Source organism: Dreissena polymorpha, chromosome 11, assembly GCF_020536995.1.
Source record: "Dreissena polymorpha isolate Duluth1 chromosome 11, UMN_Dpol_1.0, whole genome shotgun sequence".
NCBI lineage: Eukaryota > Metazoa > Mollusca > Bivalvia > Myida > Dreissenidae > Dreissena > Dreissena polymorpha.
Window position 1 is genome coordinate 49,062,161 of NC_068365.1, and position 16,806 is coordinate 49,078,966.

General features: G+C 34.9%; 2 protein-coding genes across 3 annotated transcripts in view; one reads left to right on the plus strand and one right to left on the minus strand.

Annotated features, from left to right (window-relative positions):
- LOC127851827 (mannosyl-oligosaccharide 1,2-alpha-mannosidase IA-like) overlaps nt 1-7,223 on the minus strand; it is a 51,861-nt gene extending 44,638 nt beyond the window's left edge. For both annotated transcript variants that reach the window (XR_008035980.1, XM_052385755.1), the window contains exons 1-2: nt 6,538-7,223; nt 147-362 (exon numbers count right to left, since the gene is read on the minus strand). Coding sequence is in view for 1 of the 2 variants with exons in the window: in XM_052385755.1 (XP_052241715.1) it covers nt 147-362; nt 6,538-7,128 (807 nt within the window). In the remaining variant the exon portion in view is untranslated. The remainder of the gene's footprint in view (nt 1-146; nt 363-6,537) is intronic.
- Nucleotides 7,224-10,146: 2,923 nt separating this feature from the next.
- On the plus strand, nt 10,147-16,772 carry LOC127850993 (GSK3B-interacting protein-like). The gene is made up of 2 exons (XM_052384408.1): nt 10,147-10,372; nt 13,593-16,772. Exons 1-2 carry the CDS (start codon nt 10,190-10,192, stop codon nt 13,770-13,772), a joined length of 363 nt encoding a protein of 120 aa, XP_052240368.1. The 5' UTR covers nt 10,147-10,189; the 3' UTR covers nt 13,773-16,772.
- The last annotated feature ends 34 nt before the right edge of the window (nt 16,773-16,806 follow it).

The following is a 16,806-nucleotide window of genomic DNA, read 5'->3' on the forward strand; positions in this document are numbered from 1 at the left end:
GTTGAAAGTCTTCAATTGGGAATTTTCAAGTCCCATTAGGAAAAACATATACTTTTTTCCATTGGGAATGGATCCCCCATAAAGGACCCGAATTTGAACGAAAAAAAACACTGCTACGTTTAAACTATATGAATGACAAAGATTACCCCTTCGAAGTGGAAGTTTGTGGCCACCCAGTCTCTGCCGTCTTTAAACTCCTGGTCCATCCCCATTATGTACAGAGTGTCTAGAGCGTCGATGATTGTGGCTCCTAGACTTGACGACCCAAATATGCTGGCACTGTGACCCTTCTTGGAGATTGGTCTCAATTCGTTTTCTCCCCATGCATACTTCTTGTAGTTGTCCCAGGCATGTTTCATCATCTAAATGTTAAACCATTATTAAATGAGAGATTTCAACAGATTAACAAAAAAGTGCCCCGTATCATGAACATTTTTTGCTCAACTTAGAAGATGATATGAGTCGTGTTATGAGAAAACTGGGCTTAATGCATGTGCGTAAAGTGTCATCCCAGATTAGCCTAAACTTGATTTTCGGTAAGGAGGGACTTCCTTGAAACTAAAAATACCATTAAAGCTGAAAGTGTCATCCCTGATTAGCCTGTGCGGACTCTGCACAGGCTAATCTGGGACGACACTTTATGCACATGCATTAAGCCCAATTGTCTCAGAACGCGACACATATTTGAGTATCCACTCAGCTGAGTATTGAGAATGTCTGTCTGCTCATTATCAAACTCAAATCTCAGCTACAAGAATATGTACACATTCCTACTCAAACTAAGGGTTGAATGGGACTCAAACATCGAAAAAAGCTTTTCTGGACACCAAATTAAGCATTATAACAAATTCATCTCAAAAATTGAGAAAAAATACAAAGTTGAGTCAGCATATTGACTTAAGTATGTTTGCCATACTGGGCCATTATTATGATTTAAATGGTGTCACAGGCCTTTTCCGCTCCATTTTAAGAAAACGCCACACTGGAATTTTGGGAATTTCGCGTCGTGAAAAACCCCATTTTGGGAAAAAAATTAATCGCAAAACTGGCTCAATTGGGAAAAATAATGGCATGTGAATAGTGTTTCTTATAATTCAAAAAAGCCGTTATCTGGTAAATAACGACTTTTTTGATAACATATTATTAAAATTTTACAAAATATTATGAACATGTGTGATAAGTGCAGGATTTTTTTATCTGATTTTGGGGGAAAAAATCAAGGGAAACTCCGCATTTTGGGGAAAATAAGGAAAGTCTTAAATAATCAATTTAACATATTTTACTGTTTTTAAAACTAATTAAAGGCAACAGAAAATTTAATTATGCAATATTTTTCTATTTTCTACACTGGATCAGGTTAACTTATATATTTAAAGGTTTAAAAAAATATTTTTTTTTTAAATATTTTTGTTTTGCGGGGAATTGGGAATTTTTTTTTCAATTGGGAAAAAACAACCAGATTTGCATTGAGAATGGGGCCGATATTCGGACCTGTGGCAGAGGGCGGAAAAGACCTGTGTCGTGCTTGAAATTCCAGGTTTAAAACAAAATTTTCAGGGGTCAAATACATGTAGCTGAAGTCAAGATAGTTTGATTATGAATATTTATTTATAATTCTTCAAATGTTGCTTTGTATAGATTTGAGTATATTACATGTACTTAACAAAAATACAATTAAATACGTTAGTTTCATGGTAACATTTGCATCAAAATTATACAAGGCTGATAATTTTGAGGAGTCAAAAGTGACAAAATTATAAAACTCTTGCATCAAAAATTATGATTCTGTTTCGTTTTAAACACCTGATTGATGCATAAGAATAATAATAGCTGAATCAAAATTACTGATTGTGTTTTGTTGTTGTGGTGTTGTGTTTAGGGGGCCGGGAGATGCTTTTGAGGGAATGGTGTCAATGCACATTGGAAGAATAGACGAGTTTCACATTCCCAATTTTTGTGATTATTAACACGCAATAATTCATCGATAAACTAAAACTAAGCATCGGATGTGCCGTTCTATTACGGTTACTACTGTCTGCATTTATGTGGCGTTTTTTTGCAAATTCATTAATGTTTGTCTGCAAGAAAATTCTTGTGGTTTTGTTTCTTAAAAAAAAAAAAAAATTCAATGACACATACATTTTTTAATTTACGATATTGGCAAATAGCAAGTTTTAGGAATTCGCATCAGCCAGTTTCTTATGTGTTGGTTATGCACATGCAAGATCAATCGCGATTGGGCAAGAACTAACAGGAGGTGGGGGCAGTCAATTGTTATTAATTAAAAGTAACTGTCCCTGTTAATTAAATGCTAAAATTAAGTAGTTCATTTTTATGAAGTGATAGTAAATGGATTAGGGGAATTGAATGGCCAGAGAAAGTTCCAGTATTACTGTAATAATAATATAATTTATGAAAGCAAACTATTTTGCTATAATTATTATGCTAAGTTTTCAAAAACAGCTTTAGAGCTTTGCATTGTAAGTATTTCTTTTTAAGTGCATTCATTTACCAGGAATTTCACTTCACAGACATGTCAAGTGTCGGCAAAGAATAGACTATAAATTAGATAATTCATAAATGGCTTATGCACAGTAAGCCTTGCCAATTTTAATACCCATTTAATGATTCCACTTTTGTCCACTTATATACATGTAGATACAGATAATATAGATGCTAAAATACAAAATATGAAACGATGCTTTTTTTTAACTTGGAATAAAATGATTATAATTGTACACACTTGTTTGTGTGCTTGGTTGGATTTTCTCTGTTTTCAACAGTAATTCAGCCATATCACGGTTCACACTTTTGACCGACTCACACTTTAACTTTTCCTGGATTAGCTGGTTTACAAGTACTAAGAGTACTTACTTATGACAGTATCTGACAAGTGCTGATTTATTCAGAGGTAGGGGAAGAATGGCTGTAGATGAGATTTCATGATTAATCCTCGTGCAAGTTATGTGACCTGGCCTGGGTCTCCTTACCTTGATCCTCAGATTTATAGTGCAGCACTCTACAAACTAAGCTAGCCGGTCCGACTGTGGGTAACACATGTTTCTACTCCTATTTCAGTTTAATATCAACGTTAATTTCTAATTTAAAAACAGTTTCTCCAAAAAAAAGATTGACAAAATGTCAGTTTAATGGTTAACTGTCATGTAAGGTAACCAAGCTCATGAATGTTAAAAATATTGCCTTAAGCAATAACAACACATAAGGAAGCATATATGTATGAACTTTTAAAATCATGTCATTATGAAATTTTAATTCAGATTACATTACAAATCAATTCTCATCAGGTTCCTAAGTAATAGAAGTCTCATGATATCAAATATGTTTTCGTTATGTATTACTATTGGGCAGACATCGACATGTACTTTGTACATTTATATTGATTTAAAAGTTCTTTGCACTTAATTTTATATAGCATATATATTTCACTTAGCCACTCTGACACATGCAAATGGACACTTGAGACCTAAATTTCCAAAACATCAGAACAGTAAAACCCAGCTAATAAGACCACCCAAAGGACTTCATAAAAGTGGTTTAAATAACCGCATGTATTGAGGTTTGGCAGTCAAACATGTAGGTACACATGTATTATGATAGACCTAACCCATCTGCTTTTATGCGCAGGGATATCCCTGTGCCTGAATTTACAATTATTGCGCTTATGGCTATTACCTATTACAAAATTCTAATGAAAAGGTCATCCATTGACCTCAAATCTCTGGATTTGAAAATCATAAGAGCTCATCCTTTGTCAAGACAAACAAGCACACTAATTTATATGATTCTAAGAATTCTTTTGATATTAAGCGGAAACCCATGTACATGTAATACTACAGGTCCCAGTGCTCAAGCTAGGCCCTGCCCTTCTTATGCCCCGTCCTGCCCTTTTTTAAAGACATATTATAATTTTTAAATCTCTTATAACATTGTAATTATTTTATTCCTCATTGTAGAAATTTTATTTGCATGGTTTAATAATAATGGAAATAATATATTTTAACAATTATTAATAACATAAAAATAAATATGCAACAGGAAGCATTCCAGATACAACTGTGCTATCGAAATTGCCCTTTTGACAAAATTCTGTGCGTTGTAAGTGCCCCTTTGACATCATAGCCCCCCCTGCCCTTTTCAAATCCTAGCTGGAGCACTGAGGTCCCTGTGAGCTTGACTGTGTCTGTATTTAAGCAGTAAATATTTGCTTTTGTTTTCTTGATTATCAATAATTGATGTGTAAATCTACCAGCATTAGTGCTGCAACAATATACCGGTATATCGGTATATATCGCAATACGCAATCCGCATACATGTAATGTATTGCAATATGATTTTCATCATACTGATATGAAAATTCTACAAAATTTCATCCACAATTCATCCAGAAAAGCCATCCAAAATAATGATATCAAGGTAAACAAAACAAATCAGTGTTAAGTCAGGGCTTTTTTTTCAGCTTTTTGGGAAGATAGCCCATGGCTTTGAAATTGGAAATTTCATCGGCATTTTCAAAAAATTGGAAAAATAAATTGGGATTTAAAACTACATTAATGAGTTCAGCATTATTAATCACAAACACCACCATGATCAACAGTTTTCCACATAAAAAGCTCACACAAAGTCTTCAGTCACATCAGGCACCATTTTATTAGGAGGCGCTTCATCTTTTTCTGAAGTACTACTGCTTTCAAGATGTTGAATATCAGTCATCACTTTGCTTTCGGAAATCAACGATGATGCAACGATGCAAAAGCATGAAAAGAGCCACTTGTTATTAAATTTCTGTCATTAACAATGGAAGGAGTTACAATGGGAAGACTTGTACTTCTTGACGATGTTTGTTTATTTAATGACGCTTACTTAACAAAATTAACAGTTTTCGTTTTGCCGCCAGGGTTTTGCTTAAGAATCTTTTTCACGTAATATTTTGAATTGCGGGACATATTTGTTTTCCATGAGGCAGAATCACAAAACGCTTGAATTTCATCGCAATTATACTAAGCACCTGAAGAACTCGTAGAGTATTGTGCACACTGATAATGCCGATGTTATCCATATCGAAGTATAGTCTAAAACCCATACGAGACCGGATCGGACTACGCTTTGCGTAAAGCGAAACAGCTGATGTCATTAGCGTTTTTTTTCCCCAATTGGGAATTTTTTTAGCAAATTTTGGGAAAAAAGTATACTTTTTGCGATTGGGAATATAGCCGAATTTCGGCTATAAAATCATGCCAAAAAAGCCCTGGTTAAGTAAAAATAAATTGTCACGTAAAAATAGCATTCTAAAAAGTCTATTATACGGAGTAGCATTGTTACATGGGAGTCCGCAATATCTGCTTTTGCACGTCATACCAAAAAAGAGTTAATTGTGTTTATAAAGCATTTTGTACAAAAGGCTAGAATTGCCAATAGGATATAACTAGAACCTTAACAAGCAATACAAAGGTTATGTTCATGTAATAAAGTTGGTTTTGGTGATTAGCTGGCGAGTTATAATCCTGGTACAAGTTAGCAATATATTGCAATATGGGTTTTTGAACTGACAATATATTGCAATACGGTTTTAGGCTTACTGTTGCAGCACTAACCAGCACCCTAATGACTACTGAAATGTGCATGCAGGAAAGGGCAAATTTGACTGCTGATTTACTGTTGCAAAGGATTCCAGCCTCCCAGGTGCCTGCCAATTTGGTATTAAGTTCTGATGGCGCTAGATGAGTAGATACCAAAATACCAGCCAGCCAAGTAAATATTGAACAAATTTTGTCATGCAATTTCTTGTTTAACTTTAGGCTAGCTGTTCTATATGTTTTAATAAGGCTATAGGGAAGGGTTGTTATACATATTAAATCGGAAGAAACATATGAAAAGGATATTAGTTCATATGTTATCACTAAATGGAGGAAATCATTTTGTAGGGAGTTTAATTTTGAAAGCTCAATGACTTTAAAGAATTGTTTATGGATGTAGTTTACACTTGGTTACAGCTATAGAAAAGCATGTGAACTACAGTTAAAATGGTAACAATGTATTATTTTATAACTAAACCATTACCTGAAAATGATTTCAACGTACCACACTCTTGCTAAGCACTAAGTATGAAAACCTTCATTTTATAAACAGAAACAAGAGCTGTCTCCATCGGAAGACATATGCCCCCGAAAAATGCTTTTTCAAAACCTAAACGCAAATAACGTAACCTAAACGCGGACCCTAAGTTCAAGGTCAAAGGGGTCAAAATTTGTGTGCGCATGGAAAGGCTTTGTGCATATAAACATGCATACCAAATATGAAGGTTACATCTGAAGGGACATAGAAGTTATGAGCATTTTTCGAAACCTAAACACAAAAGTGTGACGGACAGACAGACGGACCGACAGACGGACCGACAGGCGGACGGACAGTGCGACTGCTATATGCCACCCTACCGGGGGCATAAAAAGTTACATTTCTTCACTGGGTTTTCACTGCTTGCATATACATGTGGCAAAATTTGTATATAAGTCACTTTACCTCTTTGACTTTATCCCTTTTCTGTTTCACTGCGGGATCAGATGGTTCTCCACCTTTAGTTCCATCACCACCTTCATGTTCCTTGTGAACTTGCTCAAGTGCCTGCTTTTTTCTTTCTTCTTCAATAGCCATTTCTTTCACACGTTCTTGCTCTTTATGTTTCTGTTTTTCTTGCTCAATCTCTTGTTTCACTTTCAAGGTGTCTTCTTTAGGCATCTGAAGCTTATTACTAAGCTCCTCAATAGCCTTCTGTCTTGCCCAGTCCTCCGCAATTTTAGCGCCGATTTTTGCCTTGTCATCTATCTTGTGAACATCAATCAAATCACCGTGATTGTCTAAATGGATGGCATTATGCCCTGGATTAAATATCTCTTCACCACCCATTTGCATCTGACGCCTAATGTCTGTGACAGTAACTCTATCCCTGAGATCTGGTAAGAAAAAGAATGCTCCAAAACACACCATCCCAAAAGTTAAGAATACCAACACAATGATGTATTTCTCCCGCATGCGCAGAGACTTTCTGGCAACGGGAATCGGAACGCCATTAAGGTAGCGTTGGTGCGATGGTAAGATGCCTGGAGACGTCATTTTAAAGGTTTAAAATAAAATTTACTTCGTGTCAAATCCGATTTCTGTCACCATCCAGGCGCTTGACAAACTATGGGAAACAACGCTCGATCAAATTCAAGCCTTTGCCTGATTGATTTCCGCTTCCTCCTAGGCTAGGGATAAGCTCAGTAGTATTGGTTACAAGACGAAGCGGTATATGGAAAACATCAGCAAATTGAAACTGACAATTTAACATCCCAATATATTATGGTTTAAATATTAAGTTGACCATAACACTTTAATTGGGTAAAAAACGGATTTTATTATATATTTTATATCCTGGGCAACAAAGCGACAAAACTGATGTTTTATCTTAGGAGTTCTACATTTTACGTAGGATCGGGGCGTGGTGTGGTGGGGGGATGCTAGTTTTTTCGGCACCTGATCACATCGAACTTTAGTCACTCGGCACTCGGTAGTTATTTCGGCACTTGCAGTTGGATGTTTCGTCTCTTATAGTTAGACGCTCCGGCACTTAGTTTTTTTTAAGTACGCAAGTGTGTTATAAATTAAATGCATTTATTGGTGAATTAATATATTTCAACAAACATTTTATTGACATCTCAATGCCTTCTAGAGTTATATTTAATCTTAAAATTGGAAATTAATGGGAATTGGAAATGAATAATAACTATATATATATATATATATATATATATATATATGGCAAACATCGATATAAATATACATGAACATATCATTGATCAACACTGTCCACCAGAAGCAGCTGGGCCGTACACGTGGGCACACTCTCTCAGGAGACGTGAGGTGGAGATCTCTCTCTGATTGTTTCTCTCCCACAGAGACTGGATGGAATGGGTGGCTTTTCGCTTATCCCGTTTCAATTTTTCTTCGGACATCAGCTTGATGTGGAGTGGGATGTCGGATGCCTCCTTGTAAAGTTCGAGGACAAGTAAGTAGAATAGCACCGGTCCATTAATTATAGCCTATCCAAATATTAAATGATATACCAAAATGTTCTTTTATTTAACTACATTTCAAACAGCCTTATCACATTATGTTATATAAAATGATTAAACGGTCGTGAAAGTAGAAACAATTTAATCAGCATGGACACTAGTCACAAATAAGTTAGAAGGAAAAAGCAATAGTAAACAATTTAATGAAATAACAAAAATATAAACGCAAACAATACCACATTGTTGTATAAAGACTGGTTGAGGATTAAATATGTCTATCAACTATTTGATTACCGAATAAACGATTTTTATTCCTTTGATAATACATGCTATTTGTAATAAATCCCCACAACATACTTCCGGATATATTACACGATAATAAAAAGTATTCCATCACATATTAAATCTAGTATATACACAAACAACACGAAAAACATAAGAACCCAATTTTTCGAAAAACTCATGACAAAACAAAAACCGAACAAACTATTATAAAGTATTCAAATAAACAATATCCTTCAATATCCTTCACAAACCATCCAAATTCCATATCAAATTGCAAAAAATATTCCGGGAGCGTGAAATTAACTTCAAAGAAATATTTAAATGATTTTACATACCGAAGAACATGTCAAAATTTTCATTTCAAATCAAATCAAACTCAAAATATGAACTTATTTGACAATGGCATCGTTGCTTTTCTGTGTTGCTGTTTACTTAAATTTATTATCAATTATTTATTTAAAGGTCAACAATGATTTAACTTACCAGTCTCGCAGGTTCCGTGTTGCCAATGTGAGCATGAATCACATTGCAACGCTTCCTGTCGCGCACGAACACGCTAATTATCTGACATTGTGAGAATGATATGAAATGCTTTTTTAGCCTTATATACCATTTTAATCGTTAATTTATTAAAGTGCTAATATCTAATTAAACCAAACTCTTTTATGGATCAATTATCTAGCCTTTGAATAAATTGCTATTAAACTTTGCTATGGCCAACTGAGGAAAAATACATCACACAGGTCTACTTTAAGTGGCAAACGCGGTTTGTGTATATTCTTTGCAAACTGATTGAATATCAATTAAATATGTGACAATATACGTGTCGAAGTTGCACTTTTTTACGGTGCCGAAGTAACCAGTTGCCGAAATTACTAGATACCGGGGGTGCGGGGGGGGGGGGCACAGGTCCATGGTATATAAGGTGTCGCTTCTCAACTAACCTGTTTGAATTTCCGCGTTGAATGATTTTATTTCTCCTTTCATTGCTTCCAAACGTTTTTAATCATCAAAAGTACACGTCGTTGTACATGTATCTATTACTTACTATATATATATATTCAGATAACTAACATGAAGTTACAGTCCTTACCATCAACCGGTTATAAGTGAAATGATGGTCATATTGCCTGTTTCCTGAATAAAGCATATCCATCCATCCATCCACTCATCCACCCATCCACTCATCCACCCATCCACTCACCCAGCCATCCAACCCATCCATCCAATCACCCAACCCCCACCCATCCACCCAAACCCACTCACCCACCCACCAAAACCCACTCACCCACCCATCCATCCATCCACCCACCCACCCCAAACCCGCTAACCCACCCACCCCCATCCACCCACCCATACAATACGTTTCTTCCAGTTGAAGAGTTTCAATACCAACGCATAAAATCTCAGACACAGTCATTATTTAAGGCATTTTGATCGTGGCTTAGTTCGGCCGCTGATAACTGGCAATAAAGGTCCACTAGATGCCACAGATCTACTTCTTCTTGACACATTCGACATCGGACTTGTCAATTCCAGGGCCTTCTGTCATTTTGACACAGGTGACTCGGACTTCTCGATCCCAGTGACTTCCATCCTCCTAACACATGGGACTTAGTACTTGTCGATTCCAAGGACTTTTGTCCTCTTGACATAGGCGATCTCAGAATTTTAGATCGCGCGCACGTCCGTCTTCTTGTCACAGGTGACCACTTGCTTGTTGATACCGGCGAGCTATGTTTAGGGTCAGTCAATTTCTTCACGGATGTTGGAGTGGGGCCGTTATGGATTGAAACCGCACTGACTTGTTACTTATTCGGCATACTTCAGTTAAGATGGAGGAAGAGAATTACTCGCTTAAAATTGAAGCAACTGAAGTTATTAAAGAAATATCTTTTGCTGTTCATGATGTCAAGATGTCTAAGGCTCTCCCAAACACCGACGAAAATGTATATTTTAACTTGGAAACGAAAGAACACCTGTGTTACTGCGTTGAATTAACGCCTAAAGGTTTCAGGGTAAGAAACTTTAAGAAAGGGGTCGTCTCAAGATTCCCGAAGAGTATAAAACAAATATTCATTCAGTCATTCTTAACAAGTTTTATAAACCCGATTTTGTGCTGGTTGTTATAGAATTAATATGCAAGATATACTTTTGTTTACAAAATCTTTATAGGAGTGAACACATGAAGGAATTCAAGTAAGCAAAGAGGTGTTTTTTAAATTAAAAATCGGGTCTGGTAATTGGCCCCATCCCCAATGGGAAAAAGTATTTATTTTCTAAAATGGGAGCTAAAAATTTCCAATGGAAGGTTTCCAAAAATAAATCAATTGTAATCTCAATTTGGTTCAACAACAATCCATATGATTTCAACCTTAGTAAATATAATACTGAAAACACTTGTTTTCTAACTAAACTAACTCACACTTTCACTAATTCAAACTTAAATCAGTGATTTTTTTTGCTTTTATTTGTTACAGCCTGTGCCATTTGAATTGGGAATATTAGCGCGAGAAACCGTGAAATTGGGAACAATATCGCAATAAACCATGAAATTGGAAAATTAAGCATTATAAATATGATTATAAGTAACAGAATTAATAGTTTTTAAGTGCATGTTCAGGGGGTTTTCTAGCCATTTTGCGAAAAGGAGTCTGGTCTAATTTGGATTTTTTTAATCAATATAAGTGGCAAATTTGGGAATTATTTATTGTCAAAAAGGACTGAATTAAAGATCTATATTCAGGGTCTTCCCCAGGCCATTGCCGGGGCGCTTGAATTTCGAAATCAGAGTCCCCGGGGCGCTTGAAATTTTCCGATCAGTGTATTCTTCAGTAAAAGAAAGTGGAGATTGTAAAAAAAAATCAAGGTTTCCCTATCAGTTGTATCAATATTCCCTGTTTTAAAAGAGCACTCGGTACCTACTTTCACATGTAATCGCCATAAACACCACATGGGTTAATGGATAATCCACTGATAAGAGAATTGCATGACGCGCGTATCGATTATTCTAGCCATAATACACGGTCATTTAAATGCTGACAAGGATGTATCTGGTAACTTTCCAGTCGTCAAACTATGAAGTTCATCGTCCAATCGGTTACGCGAATGCTTATGAGGGCGGGGTTAACTATCGACCATTATTTTTGATTGACGTTGGGCATGAAGTAAGAGTTTATCGCAGCTTGATTAGCAAAAAGTTGTACCATTTGAGTAATATAAAATCGGTAATTAGTACGGTACAGAACATTAAAGACGGTTTCGGGCATCATCATCACACCTTTTTACTGTAAACAAGTGTTACCTATGACTCATAATTATTACGAGAAATTAATTGCAAGTGGTAAACAATTATTATAGCGAGTAAGTTGTGCAAATGACTCCCGGTTACAATTATGTGATAACAATTTATTTAATTCCAGTACATGTATATTTCAACATGTCCATTTATAGAACTGATTCACCTCGTTTTTCTGACATTTATTCGACACGTAATGCGCTTTAACAAATTTTCGTTGAATTAATTACGCACACTTGTAAATGTTTCGTCCGATAATAGATAGTTAGAAGACTGGTGATGGCAACCGGCCGTGATCCTCGTGGACAACGTGAATTTCATGCATAATTCCGTCAAAACATTTATTCGACTCGTAAAGTGTTTAAACAAATATCGTTGAATTTATAACGCAACGGTTAATATTTGTTGAAATCTCAAATGGGAATAATTAAATTTGTAATCCGAAACCCATTCCCGTAAGTCGATGTTAACGCGTTTTTAATCCGAAACACACTTCCGAATGTAAATGTTACCGCAACGTTAAATATTTTTGCTTCAAATTAGCAGTGCAAATTTATTTTGTGTCGAATCTTTTTAACCAGGTTTTCCGAAGGAAAAAACTGGTTATTAGATTGGCGAATGCGGGCGGGCTGGCTGGCGGGCGGGCGGAACAAGCTTGTCCGGGCCATAACTATGTCGTTCATTGTCAGATTTTAAAATCATTTGGCACATTTGTTCACCACCATTGGACGGTGTGTCGCGCGAAATAATTACGTCGATATCTCCAAGGTCAAGGTCACACTTTGAGTTCAAAGGTCAAAAATGGCCATAAATGAGCTTGTCCGGGCCATAACTATGTCATTCATTGTGAGATTTTAAAATCATTTGGCACATTTGTTCACCATCATGGGACGGTGTGTCTCACGAAAGAATGACATCAATATCTCCAATGTCAAGGTCGCCACGACTAAAAATAGATTTATTTTGAAACAAACTTACAAAGGGGGTTAATTTTGTTTGTTCATTTCAAAAGTTCAGTTTGAGTTGTCTCCCTTTATCATTTTTTTTTCACAATGAAAACCTGGTTTTGTGACAATTTTGTCCCTTGTTCTCAATTAAAAAGAGCGCGAAAATTATGCAGCATGTACAACGTCATGTCTATTGCATACAAATGGCGTGTATTGAGCGTTTTAACAAGCACACAACAGGTCAGGGGATTGACGCATATTCATAGGCAATATTTCATCAAATCTATAAATAGTCACTTAAAAAATGGCAAGGTTTGTGTTAAAGAAATAACTGAAAGCTTTTATCGTAAATATTTACCAGAAAGAGATTGATAAAAACGGAATAAACGGGATTATCGGGTAATAAATAGAAACTTGAAAAATTGTAAGTATACAGTAATAGAGTCGGGTTGAAACGGATGTATTGGGGAATCGTTTGAGTCGGGATTTTACTATCTGTGCGGAAAAGTTTTAAAACAATTAAACAATATAAAAAAAATATATTTTTAAATGACTGGGGGATTTTTTTGAAGAGTCATAGCGCACCAAATGACGTCTTTTGAAGCTGTTTTTCTTTGAGTTATAACGCACCACAGAACGTGAATTGACACGTAAAATTAAAAAAAAAACACGTCGGGAGGGGACACCCCTCCCCAACCCACCCCCGATCGGCCCCGGTCTGAACAAATTCCTGGGGAAGGCACTGATATTTTGTAGGATGTTTACAAAATAAAGTTGAGATCTAGAGTAAAGAAATCATAATTTAGACAAAAGAGACTTCTTTCTTATAAAAAAAAATTTTTATTTTTTTTTTGAAAATTTGGCTTTTTGGGGAAATTTTGGTCAGATTTTTGGGAAAAAACATGGAATTTTGCGATTGGGAAGCAGCCGAAAATCGGCTGTAATTTTGAGCAAAAAAAAATCACTGTAAATAAATCACACTTTCTGTTTCAGCTTGCTAGTCACAAGTTTGATACACTGGAGAATGGGGAAGACAAATACTATGAGACAATCTACTCACTGCTTGACTCCATCAGTCCAGAATACAGAAACACGTTTGGTGATACACTCATACAGAAGTTACAGGGACTGCAGAATTCAAAAGATGATGGGGTCACAGATGATCCATCTTGATGCATGATCAGTTAATATGTTTACATTTCTAGATCTGATTCATTTTTTGTTTTTCATAGTTCATATGCAATGTTTTAATTAAATTAAAGATAAGTAGTAAAACTGACCATTTTTGTCTTGGTATTGCTTCTGAGCTTAAGAATCAAGCACAAATAACTTAAAAACAATCAAATACTATGCTGCTTAGTCATGAAGAAAGAAATACGCTGGCAGATCAACATATAAAATTCAAAGACACGGGGTCTTGCAAAAGTAGAAACATTAGAAATATCTGAACAATTTTAAACATTAACCCTTAGATGCATGAAGAGGGGGATTCATGTTTTGCTATCATTTCTTGTATCAGTTATTATTGTAACGGTATTGCACAGTGTAATTTAAACAATTGCTATGTGCACATAATCTTAATTGTCGCTTTATGTATGTTATTCTTTTAGTTTGGCATATCTTAATAATTACAAAATTTATAAGGTCTTAGAATACATGTATATACGTGTCGTTGAATATATAAGACAATCAATTATAGATGGAGATTTTCATATTTTGATTAGTATAAATTATGGTTAAGAACTTAAGATATACATTGTTTCTAATGTTAATAGGGTTTTGCAACAAAAATGAGGACCTTTTTGTCTCAATCTGGTGTTTGATAACTTATGTTTCACATCTTATTTGTTGAGGTAGTTTTATGTTTCATTTGAAATAATTTTTAAAATTCAATAATTCATTATTTGGTTCTGTTGATATTATACCAGTTATGTCCTTGGGAGATATCACATTTGTGTGTATTGCTTTTGATTATAAAAACTCATATTTTGTTTACATACTTGATATTGTGTTCAACCTATGGTCCAGTTTTGAGTTATCATATATGAACCTATATATTTTGGGTTTATTTTTATGTGATAGCATAGTTTATTTATGTTATTGACTTTACGTTGTGATGTTATTTATTGTATTTCTAATCTTTAAAAAAAAAAATATATATACAGGTTGTTCAAGTGTGAATATTGTTATTTAACATATTTGTGAAATGTTAACTCAAAACTGGTGTACTGAAGTTTAAACCTGTAATTAGTGGTATGTAGCCTAAATAATTAATCATTTACATTTATATACAAAAATAAAACAAACCTCTTTAAATGTATGAATAGAATAAGCTCATGTATTTTTTATTTGATTTTCTGAAAACTTTGATATCAGCTATTGTTAATTTTCATGACATTTTTAGCTCACCTATGTATGAGGTTGGCTAGTGCCTCGTTTCTGAAACTGTTAGCTGGTTGTATCTCTTGATGCCATTTGTTTGTATCCAATGTTGATGAAATTTGATCAGAATGTTTATCATGACAATATCTTGGCCAAGATTCAATATGGCCAACATTTATACAAAAATGAGGTTACTGGTAAAAATTTAATAAAAACATTGTTACCACTCTAGAAGCCGCATTTGTGACTCTATCCTGAATACACTTTGACATAATGTATATCTTAACAAGGTTTAAGCTGATTTTGGATCAGGGTCACTTTCATCCAAAAACTAGGTCACCAGGTTTGTTCTTAGAAAAACCTTGTGATCACTTTAGAGGCCACATTTGTTACTGAATATTGATGAAACTTGGTTGGAATGTTTATCATCACAATATTTTGGCCTAGTTCGAATCAAAGTCATATGCATAGAAAATATAGGTATAAACGGTAACCAGGTTATAATTCTTAGAAAAACCTTGTGCCCTTTTAGAACCCAGATGTATTACTTAATCGTCATTCTTGATGAAACTTTGTCAGAATGTTTATCTTGTTTGTTAATTTTTTATAATTTTTCAAAACTATTTTAAGTAATTTGTGCAATACATATGTTATGTTCTAATTTAACTATTGTATGTTATAATTGCAAGTTCATAAAATATATTTTGTGCAGCTAGTTTTATAGATATGCAGAGAATGCATACATGATCGAGTATATATACATAAATGTGTGTTAAAAATGTTTGAAACATATTTTGTATGCCTCTGAAGGAGGGCATATAGTGATCGCACTGTCCGTCAGTCTGTCTGTCACACTTCGCGTTTAGGTTTCGAAAAATGCTCATAACTTCTATGTCGCTTCAGATGTAACATTCATATTTGGTATGCATGTGTATATGGACAAGGCCTTTCCATATGCACACACATTTTTACCGCTTTAACCTTGACCTTGAACTTAAGGTCCGCATTTAAGTTTCGAAAAATGTGTTTAGGTTTCGAAAAATGCTCATAACTTCTATCAAAGCGTTTATCAGGGGCATATGTCATCCTATGGAGACAGCTGTTGTTTTTATTTTAAAGACCCTTCATGAAAAATCTTTATTACAGATCACTCTCTTGACAATTCAATTTTTTTTTCAAAAGTGTACTATATCAAGTCTATGCAAACAGATTATACTATGCACCAGTATTATTATTATCCGCCATAGTCGGAGGGATATTGTTTTGGCGTTGTCTATCCGTCCGGCACTTTTGTGTCCGGAGCCATATCTTGGAAGTGCTTTGGCGGATTTCATTGAAACTTGGTATGAGTATATATATGAATAAGAGGATGATGCACGCCAAATGGCATTGTACACCATCGTTCTGGCCCTTTGTATTTTGAAAAAAATGCTTTTGTGTATTCGGAGCCATATCTTGGAAGTGCTTTGATGGATTTCATTGAAACTTGGTATGAGTATATATTATATTATATATTTTTTGTCCAGAAGTGTAATGGCGGGGGATATCAATTCAATGAATTTGCTTGTTTCTTTTAAGTAAGTGCCTTTCCAATAGCATTAGATTGTAAGGCGGTGTGATGTATGAATCATTGTGCTTTCATTATTTATACATACATTGTACATAATGCTGCATCTATATGATATATATTAGTCTGGGACTAGGTATTTCTAATTAACATAATATGTGCCAATTGTTTTGCATGCTTTTATTTGTATTTGTTAATTTTGTACATAAAGAACGTATATGCTTCTTTTGTTTGTTTTGTTTTACTTATTATAGCCCC